A 21,390-nucleotide genomic window follows, 5' to 3' on the forward strand; every position below is an offset into this window, starting at 1 on the left:
AAAAAGGCACACATTCATGACTTCTGTGGCATCTTCCAACAAAGTGCTCAATAGACTCTTAGTTTTGCTGTCTGTTTGAAAGGAAATAGAGCTTGTTGATCCTTGAGTTAAGTCTTACCTTGAGCTGGTCCTTGAAAACCTTCTAGACCATTTTTGGATCTTTCTGACTGTCTGTGGTAAAATTGGATATGCTAATTATGTGAGGCCCTTTCTTGCCAATGGCAAGAATATTTTTAAACTTTTTTTTCAGAATCATTTATCACTCAGTCTATGAAATAGAATTGTATGTGTTGTTTGAACAGTAATAATGCATACAGAGTGCCTAATGAATAATGAGATTCCTGCTATTACAATTGTGCCGTGAAAACATTGAACATTACTACCTCAAACCATGTGTCCCTGATTAATGTCATTACAAAATTAAAACTCCTTAAAAACCAAGTCTATGCAGCCACTCCTAATGAGAACTATTACTTATGTAATGACTGTCAGGAGTGGAGTGCATTTCACTTGCTTTGTGTTCCTGCTCAAAAGTATATTTCAGCCTTTTAATTTAATTTTATTTTCTTATATAATGCAATCTTACAAAAAAATCTCTTGAAATAATTTAAATTCTGATTAAAACTAAATGAGCTTAGTTATCATGGTTGTTAAAGTCTTATCCACAGAATGATACAGAAGTCTATCTATAATCACAGAAAATGACACTGCTTAAACGTGCAAAACTCTTCATATGTCCAAAATTCTGTGTTGTCCAAAATTGTGTCTGGTCGATCTTCTATTATGTTTCAAAATTTCTACTACAAACATATTGGACACCACATGGACACCTACGTTGCAACCATGGAGGTACTCTGCCTCTCACAGGGTGTTTTTACCTGATATAGAAATGCTAATATTATGGCATTGGATTAGTAATCCAGGCGGCACGGTGGAACAGTGGTTAGCATTGCTGCCTCACAGCGCCAGCGACCCGGGTTCAGTTCTCGCCTCAGGCGACTGACTGTGTGGAGTTTGCACATTCTCCCCGTGTCTGCGTGGGTTTCCTCTGGGTGCTCAGGTTTCCTCCCACAGTCCAAAGATGTGCAGGTCAGGTGAATTGGCCATGCTAAATTGCCCGTAGTGTTAGGTAAGGGGTAAATATATAGGTGGGTTGCGCTTCGGCAGGTTGGTGTGGACTTGTTCGGCCGAAGGGGCCTGTTTCCACACTGTAAGTAATCTAATCTAATCTAATCTAAGCTGAATAGATTCAAGATAATGTTATATGGCCATTGGTTCAGATCTCACCATGGAAGCTGATGACATTTAAATTCAATTTATATTGAATTGAAAAACTGGTCCAAATAATAGTTACTATGAAGCAATAATTGTTTGTGGTAAAAATTCATCAGGCTCATTATATCCTTTAGCAAACAATATCTGCTGTCCCTAACTGGTCTGGCCTACAGTAATGTGATTGCGTCGTAACAGTGAAGAAGAAAAAAGTTTGCTATGAAATGACAGTTGTCTGGTAAAAGGCATAATTGAAAACCAGGCTGACTATTGAAGGTTCAAGCAAAGAAAACGCAAATGACAGAAGCAAAAAAGGGTCTTTGAAACCGGACTGTCAACTAACATAAAGGAAATCTTAAATTCTTTTGCCAGCACACAGATGATTCAAGGCTGATAAATGGGATCAAAACAGTAATATGCACATGGAGACAGTGGGCAGGGCTGAAATAGTAAATGAATACATTGTATTTGTCTTTACAAAGGAAGAAGGTATTATCTGGCCCATGGTAAAAGAGGAGGAAATTTAGTTGCTGAAAGGGTTTAAAATTCAAATGGAGCAGCTGTTGACTAGACTATACTTAAAGTTGACAAGGTTTTGGGACCCAGTGTGATTTATTTAAGAATACTGAGTGAAGTGAGAAAGGATATTGCAGAGGGACTGGCAATAATTTAAAAATCTCTTTTATGCTTGGATGGTTTCAGAGGATTGGAGAATTGCAAATATCATTCTCTTGTTCAAAAAGGCTTTCAAGATCAGCTAAACAACTACAAGTTTAGTGTTAGTGGTTCGTAGTTTTTGGGAACAATTAATAGTCACAGAAACAAATGAGGATTACTTTAGGAGAACCAGAATGGATTTCATAAGGAAAGTCATTTTTAACTGAATTGTTGGCTTTGTTAAAAAAAATGGTAATAGAGACCGTTAATGAGGGTAATGCTCCTAATGTATTATACAATACAACCTCGATTATCTGAACATCAATTATCCGAATTTCAGACTATCTGAACAAGATTCTCAAGGTACCGTAAAAATGGCATTTGTCAACTCAGCATTCAGTTATCCGTTAAATGGCATTATGGCGTGCATTGTCAGATAACTGAGGCATGTTTGATAACTGAGACGGCACAGTGGCTTAGTGGTTAGCACTGCTGCTTCACAGCGCCAGGGTCCCAGGCTTGATTCCCGCCTCGGGTGATTGTCTTTGTGGGTTTGCGCATTCTCCCTGTGTCTGCATGGGTTTCCTCCAGGTGCTCTGGTTTCCTCCCACAGTTCAAAGATGTACGGTTCAGGTGTATTAGCCATGCTAAATTGCCCATAGTGTTAGGTGCATTAGTTAGCATGAAATGGGTCTGGGCAGGTTACTCTTCGGAGGATCGGTGTAGACTTGTTGGACCAAATGGCTTGTTCCCACACTACCGGGAATCTGATCTAATCTAAAACCGGCACTCAAATTACTGCTTGTTTATGATCAGATCAGTTATCAGTTAAATGGCATTATGGTGTGCACTGCCGGATAACCAGCACTCGTAAATCAGTTATCTGAACAATCAGTTATCCGAACAAAATACTCCCCGCCCATCTTGTTCAGATAATTGAGGTTGCCCTGTATTTGGACTTTCTGATGGCAACTGTGAACAAAGTTGAAGTTCATTTTTAAAAAAAAGGGAAATCAGCATAAAGGTAAAAAATGACTAAGTGGTGCAAAAGATGAATGGATGTTTTTCAGGTGTGGCAACATTTGTAGTGGAGTTCCCAAGGGATAAGTGTTACAGCCCTTGTTTTAATTGATATATTTTAATTATCTTCATGTGTAAAGTGCACTTTCAAAATTTGCAGATGATACAAAACTTGGAAGTATTGTAAACTTGAAAGAGACAACAAAAAACTTCAAAAGTAAACAGACAAGTTGTTGAAGTGGGCACACAGATAGCACATGAAGTTCAATGTGGGTACACTTTGGTCAGAAGAATAAGAAGAAATAGTGTTCTAAAAGCAGAGCAGAATTTTCTGTGTGAGTGTGTCCAGACGTCATTAAAGTTGGCAATACAGACAGAGAACAGTAAACAAAACATAAAGTATCTTAGACTTTATTATTAAAGGTTTCAGTACAAGGACAAGGACGTTGATGCTATATATGACATTTGTTTGATCTTGCCAGTATTGGGAAAGAAGCAGAAAGCATTTATGAAGATGATTTCAGGAATGAGAAATTTTAATGACAAAAATAGGCTGGAGAAGTGACAATGAGAATGTTGAGAGGAAATCTGACTGAAGCATTCAAATCATGAGAGGTTCAGGAAATAAATAGGGAGAAAAACATTTTCTCACATGAGAGCATTGAGATTGCAAGGGCACGGTTTTGAACTACTTCAGTCTTAGAAGCAAATGTGATACGAGAGCAAGTGGTTAGCTCCTGAAATGCATTGCTGGAAAGTGTGGTAAAGACAGATTCAATCAGATCATTCAAACATGTTTTGGAGGTGCCAGTGTTGGACTGGGGTGGGCAAAGTTAAAAATCACACAACACCAGTTTATAATTCAACAGGTTTATTCGAAGCACGATTGAATGGCTATTTGAAAAAGAACAATTGCGGAGTAAAGGCAGAAGAATGGGACTGGGTCAGATGCTCATTGAAGTATTGACACAGACACAAAGAGCTAAATGGTCTCCTTCTCTGCTGTAATAATGCAGTTACACTATATCTGCTATCAGGTCACATCGTGTGCAGAATGGAAATGGAGATTAAGTTGGAATCTAAGTTGTGAATTTACCCAATTAAAAAGTAGGAAGTTAGCAAGTGATGCATAATTTTTAAACTGGCATTGCATATCTGTATAATTTAATGTTACTCCCTGTCGGTATACTCTCATTTTTTTTCATATTAAGCTCTGGCCATGTAAGAAATCATGAAAGAAAAATGTATTTTGGAAAAATCAAATTGGCTTTGGTTCTTTCTGACAGCCTTAAGTATTCATCATCTGTGGAGCATATATTCCACCTGGGAGATCTACAGCTGGTGGAAATTGGATCTTAAACATCATTAACATTTCTATAGCTGTGCCTTTATCGATAACCTGACTTTTCCAACAAAGAAAGACACTTGAATTCTGGAGACAATAGCTGCAAGCAGTCTGAGTCACTTCAAGGCAGGCCAACACTGAAGATACATCAATCAAATAACTTTGATGGCCACAGCTTCCAGTCTCATCATCCACCATAGCCTGGTGTAATAGGATCATTGCAATGACTGGCATCTATTGGTACCTGCTGCACCATCATCTATTTGAAACATCTCGTGACTGTTGAGATCTCTCTTTTCCTTCTGGAAGAGGAAATAATGATGTATTAGTAACCTGGCCTCCTGCACATATGCCAACATGATGTTGACATGATTTAAAGAACAAAGATCAATATAGCTCTGAACAGGCCCTTCCAGCTGTCCAAGCCTGTACCTACACATTTTGCCCTTCCATACTAAAGCTATCTTCACTTACAGGACCTGTATTCCTCTGTTCCCTTCTTATTCGTATATTTATCCAGGTGTTTCTTAAATGCTGCTATTGTGTCTGCTTCCACCACCAACTCTGGCAACACGTTCCAGCACTCACCACCCTTTGTGTGAAAAACCTGCCTCTCAAATCTTTTTTAAACACTTCCCCCCTCTCATCTTGAACCTGTGTCCCCTAGTAATTGACCCCTCCATCCTGGGAATAAACTCATACTTGCCACTCTACCCATACCATTCGCAAATTTATCAACTTCCAATAGGTTGTCCCCTCAACCTTCTGCATTCCAGTTAAAGCAAACCCAGTCTATCCAACCTTTCTTCATACCTAAAATTCCCCATAGCAGGCAACATTCTGATAAACCTTTTTGTACCCTTTCCAAAGCATTGGCTTCTCCTTCTTGAAGTGTAGTGTCCAGAAATGTACACAATATTCCAAGTGTAGCCCAAATAAAGTTCAATAAAGCTGCAGCAAAACTTGTTTATCCTTATACTCAATGCCCCTTCCAATGAAGGCAAGCTTGCCATAGGCCTTTTTCACTACCTTATCTACCTGCACTACTACCTTCAGTGATCTGTGAACCTGCACACCCAGATCCCTCTGTATATCAATACTCCTAAACATTCTGCCTTTCACTGTATAATTTCTACCCGTACTTGACCTTCCAAAATGCATCATCTCACATTTGTCTTGATTAAACTCCATCTGCCAGTTTTCTACCCATGCCTCCAACTGATCTATGTCTGACTGTATCCTCTCCCAATTCTCCTCCTTATCCGCAACTCCACAATCTTTGTATCATCCACAAACTTACTGGTTATAGCAGAAACATTTTTCTGCAAATCATTTATGTAGACCACAAACAACAGAAGTCCCAGCATTGATCCCTGTGGAACACCACTAGTCACAACCCTCCATTCTGAAAAGGATCCTTCCACTGCTACCTTTCGTTTATATGACTAAGCCAGTTCTATAAACATCTTGCCAGTTCGCCCCTTCAGCTTTTGTACCAGCCTGCCATGAGGGACCTTGTCAAAGGCTTTACTGAAGTCCATGTAGACAATATCAACCACTTTTCCCTCATCAATCATCTCTGTACCTCCTCAAAAAACTCAATCGTGTTAGTAAGGCACAACCTCCCCTGCACAAAACTATGCTGTCTATCACTAATAAGTCCATTTGCTTTTAAATGCGTACAGATCTTGTCCCTGAGAATCTTTTCCAATAACTTTCCTATCACAAACATGAGGCTTAGAGACCTGTAATTTCCTGGGTTATGCCTGCTACCCTTCTTAAACAATGGGACAACATTGGCTATTCTCCAGTCTCTGGGACCTCACCTGTGGCCAAAGACAATGCAAAGATGTCTGTCAATGCTCCAGAAATTTGTTTTCTTGCCGCCCTCAATGTTCTGGGATAGAATCCATCAGGACCCATTGACTTATCCATCTCACTAATTTTTAAGACTGACAACACCTCTTCCTTTCTAATAGCAACTTAGCTGAGGAATTTGACACTCCCTCTTCTCGATCAGCCTCCACTAATTCCTTCTCTTGGTGAATACGAACATAAAGTATTCATTTAGGACCTCACCTACCTCTTCTGGCTGCACATATAGATTTCCTCCGTTGTCTTTTAAGTGGGCCAACTCTTTCTCTGGCTATGCTTTTGTTTTTTTGTCTATGTATAAAAAGCCTTGGGATTCTCCTTAATCCTGTTTGCTAATGACTTCATGACCCCTTCTACTTCCTTGTTTAAGTCTCTTCCTATGCTCCTTCTATACTTCAAGGACTTCATCAGTTTCCATCCTCCTAGACCTTCCTTATATTTACTTTTTCTTTTTGACCAAGGTCATAATATCCTTGGTCATCTCAGGTTGACATAATGTGATGTACCTATCCTTCATTCTCTCATGCCACTCCTTTGTCTTTCTCCTCCTCAGTGATGTCCCTTTCTAATTAAGCCCCATTTGTGAAAGTAGCTAACAATCCATATCCATGAACACCAACTAGCCATGAAATGACACGACCAGCTACCCTTAGTAACCACACACACAATTGACAAGAAACATGAGTTTGACTGGGACAACATTGCTATTATAGGACAAGCCAAACAGAGAACAGCCAGGGAATTCCTAAAGGAATGACACTCATCCACAGATTCTATCAACAAACACATCGATCTGGACCCAATATACCGGCCACTGCAGCGGACAACTGGAACTGATAACCGGAAGCAGCAGAGACAAACCACTACAAATGCCGGAGGAAACAACACAGAAGTGCTTCACAGGAGGCTCCCAAGCACTGAGGATGTCACCTAGACAGGGGACAAAACGTCTGCAACACAAATTCCCAGCTCGGCGAACAGAACCACAACAACTTGATGTTTAATTGCTCCACTATAAGGAGAATGCTGATTGCTCAGACTGCTCAGCTCTTGTGTGTGTAGCTGTGTTGAGCGAAAGGTTTCCCACCTACCTTTCCTAGTTTTATCAGGACATTGGATCATCTGTGTAATTGAAGTCTCATCCTCTTGGTTATTGCTAAGCTCTGTAGCCACTGCCATCTTAACCTTTGTAGTGGTCATAGATAATATCTCTTGCCTATGTACAGTAACCTCAGTTCATGCTTGAAAGGAAACATCAGATAACCTTGAGGCCACTTATCAATTCCTCCCCTGGCCCTCTGCAACCCTTCCTCTATCAGCCCCTCAGTGAATTTCAAGGTCTGTCCTGTGTTTGAAATCAAGGACTCTGTTAAAACTTTGTTTTCCATATTTAGTATTTCCTGTGTAACATGATACGTCATTTAACTGTGTTAGTATCAGTAGCTAGACATTTACAAATATAAACAATAGATTTGTTGGGCGTCAGGCTACCCTTTTTTAAATGCAGGATTTTGGAAATTAAGAAGGTTTTCTTCATAGAAAGAATGAACATTAACCTTCAAATGGAGGTGGGCACATGGGCAGTATACATCTTGGCAGCATGAATAGCTGCCCATGATCACTAACTGAAACAGTTTAGGCTGGTAATTGACATAGCATCGATCTCCAGCCCCCAAAATAAGGGATATCAACAAGTGGAGTGAAAGAGAACAAGGGGATCTGGAGTACGAGGTGCCATCTTCTTGGGGGATAACCAGGTATTCCCTGCATTAAACTGAGGGAAGATAAAAGCTCTTTACCATCAAATACAGCACAACATAAGGAGTGAACACACTATCACTACAAAACTGTCACCAATGCTTCTCCTTTCTACACAACAGCTTTGGAATCAATGAAGGGTCCTCATTTGTCACAGTTCTTTACTTCCTTTGACTAATTAACTGATGTATATCATCTAAGCTTTTTTTTAACAAACTCAACAAACTAAAAGAAATTTGTTATAAATTATCAAAAGCCTATGTTAGGTAACTGTTTTCACAAGCATCCCAAAATCAACACCTGTCTCCTGCCAACCTGATCAAAGGACCTTCAATTTGCATATTCTGCCTCCAGGCCATTCCCAGTGCCACTAATTGGACGCCAAATCCAGTGCTCTGTCAATTAAGTGATTTTCATTGAAAAATCATTTTGTGGCATTGATTTGGGGTTCGGTTTAGCTCAGTCAGCTGAAAGTTGGTATGCAATGCAGAATGATATCAACAATGTTGGTTCTATTCCCACACTGGCTGAGGTTACCATGAGGATTCTCCTTCTCAGCTTCTCCTGTTACCTGAAGTGTGATGACCCTCAAGTTAAACCATGATCAGTCATCTCTGTCTGATGAAAGAAGAGCCGATGATCTGGTTAATAATACTATAGCAATTTTACATTATGCCACACAGGGTCAGGTTCCGAATATGTTCCAGATTTTGGGTTCTCAAATGTGGATTAAAAATTAAAATGTGGAGCCCAGGGTATAGGCCAAACATAACAAATCACCCTAATAGATTAGAAATTATATATTTCAAATATCTATCCAGTTGGTCTCTAACTGTTGTTGAGGCCTCATTTAAACATAAACCTGTTTCAGCTTGCAATCATTGGCTTCACCTAAGAATAATCATTAGAAATTGTCTACTCCTCAAGAAGCAGTTTTGAGTAAACCAAAACATACAGTACAAACCTGTTCCTGCGTTTGTTTCGAGATGATGATGAATTTCTCACATGGACCAACCCTTAGAAGCTCACTGATTACAGCCTGCCCATTGATCATGAGCTATATTTGTACTCTCCCCACTGCCCCTGCCAAAAGCCAGTTGATCTGGCCACTGGTACATTGGGCTTTTGTACCTTTGACCTAAATTAATCCCTGAACACCAAGCGCAATCCAACTGTCTCACTCCTTTGACTTATACTGCTTTCAATGCAAGAAAATGCCAAGAAATCTCAAAGTACCATTGCACCCGTCCCACAAGCGCCAAACAATCAAAGTGTGCAGTGACCTTATGAAATGGATTTAATCAGCATATGTTCCGGTCTCTGTATGTGATCGATACCCACTGCAAAAATTGGCTATACATTGAAGCTCTGTTGTTTAATTTTTCTGTTTCAAATATAATCAATGTCCTGTTTCAAAATGAACTAATCTATCAACTATCAGTATTATTTACTAGTTGTTTTGTGCATACATAGGAGTAGAATTTTCACTTTGGGCACAGTCAGGAAATGGAGTCAAAATGCACTGGCTTCAATAAAATTACTTTGCACAAGTACAAATCTTCATGAAGCAGCACAATCAACCACCGTAATATATCATAGTTCCTTTTTCTTTCTTCAGCCTTAAAAAGACAAGTGTTTCTTTATATTTTTAAGAATGCCAACCTTGTGCATTTTTTGACTTGTGACACACTTCAGTGACTAACAAGTGCTGAGCTGGCATTTAACCCCTGATCCCCTGACCCAGAGGTAGGAACAGTGCCATTAGTTGACAGTAGATTTCTAGACATAAAGAAAATCCATTGTGAGAGACACCTATGAAATTTTTTTGAGAATGACATTTAAAATGCTATGCATACCATTTAATACTTACATTGGTATCATTCTTTGAAGATAGAATAATTGAATGCTTACATTGCAGGTAGAAGTCATTAGGCCCATTGACTCTGCACTGATCCTCTTGAAGGGCTTCCCACCTCGACTTACTTCCCTCCCCTCTCTGTAACCCCACTTTTACCATGGCTCATCTAACTGGTCTGCAGATCCCTGGACACTATGGGACAATTTACCATGGCCAATCTACTTAATTTGCACATCTTTGGACTGTGGGAGGAAATCAGAGGTCCTAGCAGAAGCTCACGCAGATACAAGGAGATAGCGAGTTTTGAAAAGATTTGTAGCTCAGGTTGAGTTTCTGGATGCATGTTTGCTTGCTGAGCATGAAAATGAGCCTTCCGGCTCAGTGAGCAAACCTACATCCAGATACAAGGAGAACGTACAAACTTCAGAAAGACAATTGCCCAAGGCTGGGATCAAACCTTGGTCCCTGATACTGTGAGGCAGCAGTGCTAACCACAGTGCCACAGTGCCATCTTATAAAGATAAAAGATGAATAAAGATCAATAAAGAAGAAATAGGTGTCAGCCCTTTCTTTACTAGTGCTTGTAGTTATTGTGATCACTCTGTTTGAATATTTTATGACACACATTCATTGCAAGTCAGACCTTCTTGTCCAGAGGTAGAGCTCTACCACTACACCACAAAAGCCCTCATAGTAGTGCCTGTATATTGTAAAAATAAACAACAAATTTTTGAGGTGATTTTCCGAACCAGTGTAACAATCAAAATCTGTTGTTTTGTTCCACAGTATTGTCAGCATTGGAAGAAAAGCTTGTTCCAGTGTATTAAATCTGAAACCAACAGAACAGATCACCTTAAAAATAAATGTAAATCATTTTAGGGCATTATTCATTAGCAATGAAGTGGCCTGGTCTTTTGCACTAGATCATTTCTCGATAATTTTCTGAGTGGAAGCCAGCGCCGAGTCAGGAAAGGCAGGGATCATTGCTAGGAACCCAGCTATTCACAAAATTCCTTAATGATTTCAGAGAGGAAGCTAAATGTAAAATCTCCAAGTTTGTAGATGACACAAAGCTGGATGGAAGGGTGAACTGTGAGGAAGATGCAGAGAAGAGTATTGAGTACAAGAGTTGGGAGGTCATGTTGCGGCTGTACAGGTCATTGGTTAGGCCACTGTTGGAATATTGTGTGCAATTCTGGTCTCCTTCCCATCAGAAAGATGTTATGAAACTTGAAAGGGTCCAGAAAAGATTTACAAGGACTTTGCCAGGGTTGGAGGATTTGAGCTTTAGGGAAAGGCTGAACAGGCTGGAACTGTTTTCCCTGGAGCATTGGAGGCTGAGGGGTGACCTTATTGACATTTACAAAATTATGAGGGGCATGAATAGGATAAATAGGCAAAGTATTTTCCCTGGGGTGGGGGAGTCCAGAACTAGAGGGCATAGGTTTAGGGTGAGAGGGGAAAGATATAAAAGAGACCTAAGGGGCAACTTTTTCACGCAGAGGGTGGTACGTGTATGGAATGTGCTGCCAGAGAATGTGGTAGAGGCTGGTACAATTGCAACATTTAAGAGGCATTTGAATGTGTATATGAATAGGAAGGGTTTGGAGGGATATGGGCCGGGTGCTGGCAGGTGGGACTAGATTGGGTTGGGATATCTGGTCGGCATGGATGGGTTGGACCGAAGGGTCTGTTTCCATTCTGTACATCTCTACAACTATGACTCTATGTTTCAATGTGATTTGAATAAGTTCAGAGAGTGAGCAAATGCATGGTTGATGAAGTACAATGTGTATAAATATTAAGTTACCTACTTTGGTGACAATTATTATCTGAATGGCAATGAGTTGGGGAAGGAAAGGTGCAACAAGACCTGGTTTCTTGACCATCAGTCACTGTAAATAAGCATTCAGGTGGTGTAGAAGGCAAATGGTATGTTAGTCTTCATAGCAAGAGCACTTGAGTGCACAAATAGAGATGTCTTGCTGCAATTGTACAAAACCTTGGAGAGACAACACCTGAAGCACTGTCTCCTTATCTGACAAACGATGTTCTGGTTACAAAGGATCATTGGATCGATAAGGACTATATTCCCTGGAAGTTTGAAGAATGAGGAAGGGATCATATAGAAACCTATAAAATTCTAACAATGCTAAACAGGGTAAACTCCTAAAGACCAGAGAATCCAGAAACACGGATCACAGAGTAAGAATGCAAGATAGACCATTTAATACCTTAGTGCCCACCAATAACCAACCCTCCCGTCCTGGCACCTTTCCCTGCCACCGCCGGAATTTCAAAATCTGTGCCCACACCTCCATCCTCACCTCCATCCAATGCCCCAAAGGAGCCTTCTACACCCATCAAAGTTTCACCTGCACATCCACCAATCATTTATTGTATCTGTTGCTCCCGATGCAACCTCCTCTACATTGGGGAGACTGGACACCTTCTCGCAGAGCGCTTTAGGGAACATCTCCGGGACACCTGCACCAATCAACCCCACCGCCCCATGGCGCAACATTTCAACTCCCCCTCCCACTCTGCCGAGGACATGCAAGTCCTGGGCCTCCTCCACCGCCATTCCCTCACCACCCAACGGCTGGAGGAAGAATGCCTCAACTTCCGCCTCAGAACACTTCAACCCCACAGCATCAATGTGGACTTCACCAGTTTCCTCATTTCTTCTCCCCCAACCTTACCCCAGTTCCAAACTTCCAGCTCAGCACCATCCTCTTGACTGGTTCTACCTGCTAATCTTCTTTCCCACCTATCCGCTCCACCCTCCTCTCTGACCTATCACCACCATCCCTACCCCTATCCACCTATTGTACTCTTTGCCAACTTCTCCCCAGCCTCACCCCCTCCCATTTATCTCTCCGCCCTGGTGGCTCCCTGCATTCAGTCCTGATGAAGGGCTTTTGCCTGAAATGTCGATTTTCCTGCTCCTCGGATGCTGCCTGACTGGCTGTGCTTTTCCAGCACCATTCTAATCTCGATTCTGATTTCCAGCATCTGCAGTTCTCACTTTTGCCCATTTAATACCAAGACAGGAGAAATTTCTTCCTCCAGAGAATGGTGAGCCTGTGCAACTTTCCATCACAGAAAACAATTGCCGCTAAAGCATTCAATGTTTTCACGAGGGTGTTGGATATAGTTCTTAAAGCTAAAGGGTGTGGGGAGAAAGCGGGAGCAGGATACTGAGTTGGATGTTCAGATGTGATTACAGCTCCTGGACTTATTTTTTATGCCTCAGCTGATTATTCCCAGATAATTCTGATATTAACAATAGAAAGCAATGCAAACTCTATTGATTTAATTTGATACTATTTGTAAGTTTCTGGCAATATTTTGACATTTAACTTTGAAGGTAGAAGATATGTGTGGTAATTTTAATTTAAATTGCTTGACATGAAAGCCAGCAGATTTGATAGATTGCCAATTTCACCACCTCACTAATATTATTCTCACTTGAGTTTACTCAAGACTACTTGAGTTACTACAACTGGCATTGTACCATATCAGTTCCCAGTGACTGGGTTAGGTTAAAATTGGCCCAATGAAAAAAAAATAACTTTCTGTTAAAATGCACAGGGTGCTCTGAAAAGCTTTACAGTCAGGATTTTAGAAGTTTTTGGAATGTCAAGGACTGCAAGTATTGATTACCATACAGCAACGCCTTACAAAAAGCTAGACGAATGGCCAGATGGTATTGGATGAGGGATAAATGTTGGCTGGGAGAATGCTGTGCCATTGTATCTTCCACAGTCACCTCAGAGCCTAGGTTTGATGGTGAAAAAATAATGAAGACCTTTCTTTGAAAATTCTGTTTAATCCATACTGTGAAATGTAATAACTCATCAAATGAATGCTTAGTAATTAAACCTAGCTCACTAGACTGCTGAACCAATGCTAATCTGAATGAAGAACTAATATATTATAGCACCATAAGGCTCCTGAATGGCAACCAGCATGAACAAAATATTTCAAATAGAAAAGTTCAAAAATGGATTTGGATTTGAAAATCGAATGATGGGGACTCTGCTGATTATAGAACTTAAAACTGTACAGCACAGGAACAGGCCCTTCGGCCCACAATGTTGTGCTGAACATGATGCCAAATGAAACTAATCCCTTCTGCCCATCCTTGGTCCATATCTCAACATTCCTTGCATATTCATATGCTTAACTAAAAGCTCCTTAAATGCCCTTATCATATCGGCCTTCACAACCACCCCTGGCAGCATGTTCCAGACTCCTATCACAGTCTGTGTAAAAATCACATGCCCCTCACAACTCCATTGAACCTGCCCCCTCTCATCTTAAAAACACCTCTCCTAGTATTAGACATTTCAACTCTGGAAAAAGGATCTGACTGTCAACCCTGTCTATGCATATCATTATCTTATAGATTCTTATCAAGTCTCCCTCTCTTCTTTACCAGAAGAGATCTTCTCCAAAAAATCCACATCTTTCCTGTAATGCGGCAACCAGAATTGAATGCAATACTCTAAGTGTGGCCTAACTAAAGTCTTAAAAGGCTGCAACATGACATCCTGACTCTTGTACTCGATTCCCCAACCAATAAAGGCATGCCATATGCATTCTTTCCTACCCTAGTTGCTTGTGTGGCTATGGACTGAACCCCAAGATCCCTCTGTAAATCAGTGCTGTTCAGATTCCTGCCATTAAGTGCATACTTTTCCTTTACATTTGATCTCCTAAGGTGCAGCACCTCACACTTACCTGGATTAAACTCATCTGCCATTTCTCCACCCACATCTGCAACTGATTTATATCCTGCTGTGTCCTCTGACAGCCTTCTACACTATCCACAACTCCAGCGATGTTTGTATAATCTGCAAATTTACCAACCACGCCCATCTACATTTTCGTGCAAATCATTTACAGATAATCACAAACAGCAGAGGTCCCTGCGAAGCACCACGAGTCACTGCGAAGCACCACCACTTCTAGTCAGCAAAACACACTTCCACCACTACCCTCTGCCTTCTGTGAGCAAGCCAATTCTGAATGCATGTGGCCAAGTCATTGCGGATCCCATGCACCGTAATCTTCTGGAGAGCCTACAATGAGAGATCATGCCTAAAGTCTTACTAAAATCCACGTAGACAACATCCACTGCTATATCCTCATTGATCACCTTTGTCACCTCCTCAAAAAATTCAGTCAAGTTCGTAAGACTTGATCTGCCCCATCCAAAGCTGTGCTGACTGTCCTAATTATGCCACACTTTTCAAAATGCGTGTAAATCCTATCCTGAAGAATTGTCTCTGATAACTTCCTAACCACTGATATGAGACTCACCAGTCTATAGTTTCCTGGATTATCCCTATTTACCTTCTTGAACAACATGAGCTACTTGTCGATCTCCACCATCTCTCCAGTGACTAACGAGGATGTAAGGATAATGGTTAAGGCTCCATCAAATCCCTCTCTTGCCTCTCAGTAATCTGGAATAGATACCATTGGGTCATGGGGATTTATCTATCTTCATGCTCTTCAAGAGACCCAACATGACTTTTTTCTTGATTTCAAAATGCCCTAGCATATTAGCATGCTCCACACAAATTGCACTATCATCCATAACCTTCTCCCAGATAAATACCAACACAAAGTACACATTTAGGATTTCACCCATATCCTCTGACTCGAAGCATAAGTTCCTCCTTTATCCTTGAGTGATCCTACCTTCTCCACAGTTACCTTTTTATTTTTAATTTATGTATGGAATGCCTTGCAATTCTCTTTAGCCCTCCTTGCCATGGTCATTTCATGGCCCCTTCTTGCTATCTTAATTTCCTGCTTGAGTTCTTTCCTGCTTCCTTTATATTTCTCATGGACCCTGTCTGATTTTAGCTTCCTCAACTTTACATATACTTCTTTTTTTCCTTTTTGACTAAATCCACCATCTCCCTCATTATCCAGGGGTGCCTTATCTGGCCAATCTTGTTCTTCATCCTGACTGGAACATAGCGGTCCTGAACTCTAATTTAAACAACTCCTACATGTCAAATCTGCGCTTGCCTGATAACAGCTCCTCCAAATTAAGGAACCCTAGCTCCTGCCTATTACTGATGTAATACTGCCCTAATTTAGTACTTTTCCACAAGGTCCTAACATATCCTTTTTCATAGCTATCTTAACACTTAAGGAATTGTGATCACTGTTTCCAAAATTTACTTAAGGAATTATGATCACTATTTCCAAATCTTGGTTATGCCAAGTGCATACTCATTCCTTGCCTTTAATGTTGGGTCTGGCATTCAGTTTCCAAAGGGCAAGTGGTAATTTAAGATAATCTCTGATGTCCTCTTTCTCCATTTTTATGATTCCCTCAATTTTATGATCACCCCTAATCAACAGAACAAATTCTCAAACCAGCTCTTTAAATGTCCTATTAGGAGATGCAGGCTATTTGGCTCAACAATCTATTGTTGTCTCCATTTATTGCCATCGCTTTCTCTATAAAGTGAGGCTCCAAATTTTTCAAGGCGAAATAAAGGATTTTCAGAATTGGAGGTGATCTAGCACGAGCCATGAGGAATTTTAGGACCCCTGCTGAATTTCTTGAAAGAAATGAAAAGACCCCTCAAATTGAATTACTACTGAAACAATCTGGCAAGTGGATTCTGTTATGAACTCATGTTGCTGATAAGAAGTTTATTTTGAAAGGATATATTTATGTTCTCAGTAATCAACTCAGAGGCAAAGATCAGAAATTCTGATACTCAGTTGGTCAAGCAAAACTTTGTGAAGTAAAACTTTTTTCTTAGGTGAATGGCAAATTAAGAACAAGTTGATTCGTGATCAGGACATTGATACAGTTTTTTTCTTTAATTTCTCTTACATTAAAACAGGTGACAATGCAGACTTTTCTTTGTTTATCTATTTTATTTTGCAAGGAACACTTCTCAGGAATTACACCCAGGAGAACAAACTTCTGTATGGAAACTCATTAAAGCAGTTCTTTGCTCCAATCTTTAAGCATTTTCAAAGATTTTTCAATCTTTAAGGTTCATTGAACATAATGGAGCTTAGACTCTGTTGCAATTATTGTGACATTTTTAATATTTAATTAACATTTAGAGGAAAATATAATTTTCATTCAAAATATAAATGCACAATAACCTTTGTCCCTCAGTTAACTGAAATGTCAATCTTGATTTTTGTGCTTAAATTTTTAAAATGTTTTTAATTAGGGCATTGATTAATGATCCAAGAAAACACTATTTCTCTGCTTTTAGACAGAGCTTTCAAATTTTGTGGATATATAAATTTAAGTGGAGGTTAGTTGTTTAATGCTAAATTTAGATGACATTTTTTAGGTTATTGCGAATAGCCTAATAGTAATCTAAAGGAAGGTCACGGATTAAAATAAATCTAATGTTTCCATTAATAGCTGAATAAAATTTACTCCATAGGAACAGAATATTTGGCTCAACTGATCTATGCCTCCTCATATCATAGTTCATCTGAACCTATCATCCTGTCTTAATGTGGAAATTCTCTCATGAGCAACACTCACTCACTCACTGTCAGGTACAAAATCTAGATTCTATGAGGGAAATATAGAATACAGGATCATTCAACTCAACAATGTGTTCCTCTTTTTCCCCCAGACCTTTGATTCCTTTCATAGAATGTAGAATGATGAAACTTTAAAATATTATTGTTTTGGAATCTTAACTTCCAAAGTAGACTTAAATGAGTTTTATATGGATTTCAGTTCTTTGAATATCTGATTCTTTCTCAAGGGTAAGAAAAGTCTATTTTTGAACAAGTAGTTGTTCAAAACAGCAGCAATCATTGACTGATTAACCTGCTAATCAGAATGGTTTACATGCGAGGTAGGAGCAAATTACTGCAGATGCTGGAATCTGTACTGAAAACAACAAATACTGGAGATCACAATGGGTCAGGCAGAGTCCGTGGAGGGAGAGGAAGCTAGCATTTCAAGTTAGATGACTCTTTATCAGAGTTGGTGAAGTGTGGAGGGAGAAGTATTTATGTTATAATTGGAGGGAGGTGGCGTGGGTTGCAAAGTGCTGGTGCTCCCATGCACTCTATACCCCCCCTCCCCAGCTACAGCTTAAATGCTGCCCCCTCCACATTTCACTTCAGCTCTGATGATGAGTTAACTAGACTCAAACATTAGCTTGCTCTATCTCCATGGATGCTGTCTGATCTACTTTGATTTCCATTGTTTGTTGCTTTACATGCGAAATTGGCTGTCTTCAGTATGGGTGGTCCTGACTGATAGGCTACTTACACAATGAGTCAAATCCTCCAAAGTGGAATAGGTCCCAGTGATTGACACCATCATTATACTTCACCATTCAGAACTGAAATAGCAAATGTGCTTAATATAGTGGAAAATTGTATCTTCTATCACATTTCCAATTAATTTGAAAATGGTTACAAAGTCAGCGAGAAGATAATTTTAATATAAATTCTAATAATAATATGTGACTTAATTAAGTCGTCGTTCTGCATCTTAAAAATTACTTGACCATTGGATGTCAGTTGCGAGGCCAGTATTTATGGGCTCACTCCTAATTGCCCTGGAGAAAGCGATGGTGAGATCCCACCTTGAATTGCTGCAGGTCAGGAGGGATTAAGGAAATGGGAAGGAGGTTGAGTATAAGTTTATTAGTCAAGGTACTGAATACAACGACGTAACACAGGGCCTCAATGAGACATTGATAAGGCCACTGCTGGAGTTTTATGCATAGTTGGGGTTGCCACACGAAAGGAACGACATAATTGCTTTAGAAACAACGTAGGAGAGATTTACAAGAATGTTGCCAGGGCTTGAAAATTGCAGGTTTGAGGAAAGATGCATAGGTTTGTGGTTTATTCATCACAACAGTGGAGACTGAAAGATGACTTAATTGAGATGTACAAAATCATGTGGGGCTTCAATACAGTAGGATGACCGATTGCTTTCAGCACAGAGAGAAATTATCAAGGGCGCAGATTCAAAGTCATTAGTAGAAGGGTTAGAAGAGGTGTGAGGAAAACCTTTTATCACCCAGAGGGTGGTGAATGTCGAGAGTTTGTTCCCTCATTTGGATCAGTTGCTGGAATAGGTGGCTAGTGTATTCAGCTGTCACAGACACATAGTCCCTTTCTGTGGCATAACATTTCAATTGTTCTAAGGTGGCATCAGTGAATGTACAGTGATATACTTGAAACTTGAAGATTTTAATATAATCGCAAACATGACTGATTATTGAATGGCAGCGTTACAATTTCTACAGCAGAGAGGGTGGTTGTACATCGAGTCCCTGCGGAATGGCTGATGTAGCAAACTCCCAGAAAATTGCCTGGAAAATTTGAAAATTCTTATGTGCAATTCCCCTGTGCCAGAAATCCTCCAAATATCAACTTAAATCAGAGAACTTATATGGTTCTGCTGAAGTCAAGTAAATGGTTACCCAGGAAAGGTTAAACAATTAAAAGCTTGAGTCCAACTCCTCATGAACTCTTAAACAGTTCTCATAAACCATGTCACACCTCTCCAAAACAATACTTCTTGTGACCCCTTAATTTACCTGGACACTGAACCAAATGGTACTGCTGCCCACCACCACAACCCCCAACAACACATAATACCTTTCTTCTACCCAGGATCTGATATCCCACCCTGAAATCCCTCCGAGGACCTGACAACAAGTCCCACCCTTGATAAAGGCTAAAAATGTGTTGCTGGTTAAAGCACAGCAGGTTAGGCAGCATCCAAGGTACAGGAAATTCGACGTTTCGGGCATAAGCCCTTTATCAGGAATGATATCTGCATCTGCAGACCTCATTTTTTACCCACCCTTGATGAACCCAATATTTCCCACCCACCTGATCTACCAAAACCAATCACTTACCTGACACCCTACTTACCTGGCACTTGACCAATCTGGCACATTATTTACCTGCTACCCTGACACCCTACACACTGGCACCCTATCAATCAGGCAATGCGGCGCCCTCCCTCCCTGGAAACCTAACCTCCTACTTACCAAATTTATTTATCCTTCTCCAGGAGCTGTCAAAGCGACTATCTGTGGATGCTGAGCTTTTAAATCATAGATTGCTGCAACTACTGCTGTGAAAAAGGGACCATCATACCCCTGACAATCCTGCTCCATGAGATATCTGTCAAGTTTCACATTCCTGAAGAGGCCTGATCCGAATCCCCTGTCAGAAATGTGCAGCTCTTTCTTAACTCAAGAAAGAAGGAGCAGAGTGACAATCTTCCTCTGATTGCCACTCTTTGGAACAGCTTTTTATTTCTCTTTACCTTTATACATTGCTGGAGATATTTAAAATGATAACTTGGAAGTTTTACAGTTGCAGAAAATAAAATATGCATAATGATGTTTAGTCCTTCATCTGTGAGTTAGCTGATTCAAAATCATTCAAGAGGGCTTAAAAAGAATAGTGAACTATAACATGTTTTTGAAAATAAAAGAAATTTAAAAATTGCTATCTTGCTTTCGCAGCTGAAGTTAAAAAGTTGAAAAACCTTTTTGAGTTGATGCATTTTGCAACTTTCATCTGATCGCTTGGCCAATTTTGTACAGAGTTAGGCCCAAATTAATTTAATCCTGAACGAACAGAAAATATTGAAATATATGCAAACCTGTGTGTTTTTAGACGTTAGATGTGCTTAGAAGTCTAGATCTTCTCGACTGCTTTAGTTGGTTTTGCCCAGTGTATTCTAGTAACATTAACTGAAGAATATGTCATGCCTGTGATATTTAATGTCTTTTGACACCAACAACAAATTTTTATAGTCCTAATTTTCACTTGTTTTTTCCCCCAGTAAAACCTGGCCCTACAACTTTCCAACAGTGCCATTTTGGAGAGTTTGCTTGTCGAAATGGAAGATGCATTCAGGAACGCTGGAAATGTGATGGTGATAATGATTGCTTTGATGGCAGTGATGAAGACCAAGACATCTGCTGTATGTTTTGAACTATACAACTTGGTGTTTTCATTTAGTTGCTGACTCGTTAAAAAAAGGAATAAATTAGATTTGAGTGTTCCCTTCTTAATTTGTAACCTTGTGTTCTATGTCCTGGAAAATTCAATTGTAATTAATAATATAATTTCAGTGTTTCCATTTTGAGATAAATGATCTAACATTGGAACACTATTTTTAAAATTCCTGAATTCTTAAAATTGACAGCCTTATCATACAAGTAAAAAGTGAGGTCTGCAGATGCTGGAGATCAGAGCTGAAAATGTTTTGCTGGTTAAAGCACAGCAGGTTAGGCAGCATCCAAGGAACAGGAAATTCGACGTTTCGGGCTAGAGCCCTTCATCAGGAATATTCCTGATGAAGGGCCCTGGCCCGAAACGTCGAATTTCCTGTTCCTTGGATGCTGCCTAACCTGCTGTGCTTTAACCCGCAACACATTTTCAGCCTTATCATACAAGTGTGGTATTTTATTATTCAGCTATTCCAGTTCATCAAAAATAATATTAGCATTGGTGGCACAACGGCATTGGTTTGGGCCCCGTGGTTTTGATGATGTGCATTTCATGATAAGGATGACAGAAGTTTGATAACCACCTGAGAATA

The 21,390-nt window shown here is 40.0% G+C and overlaps 1 protein-coding gene across 1 annotated transcript in view; it reads left to right on the top strand.

Annotated features, from left to right (window-relative positions):
• LOC132817331 (low-density lipoprotein receptor-related protein 1-like) overlaps window positions 1-21,390 on the top strand; it is a 1,680,787-nt gene that overhangs the window by 813,839 nt on the left and 845,558 nt on the right. The window contains exon 17 of the mRNA XM_060827740.1: window positions 20,600-20,769. Coding sequence (XP_060683723.1) covers window positions 20,600-20,769 — 170 coding nt within the window. The remainder of the gene's footprint in view (window positions 1-20,599; window positions 20,770-21,390) is intronic.

Source organism: Hemiscyllium ocellatum, chromosome 7, assembly GCF_020745735.1.
Source record: "Hemiscyllium ocellatum isolate sHemOce1 chromosome 7, sHemOce1.pat.X.cur, whole genome shotgun sequence".
NCBI lineage: Eukaryota > Metazoa > Chordata > Chondrichthyes > Orectolobiformes > Hemiscylliidae > Hemiscyllium > Hemiscyllium ocellatum.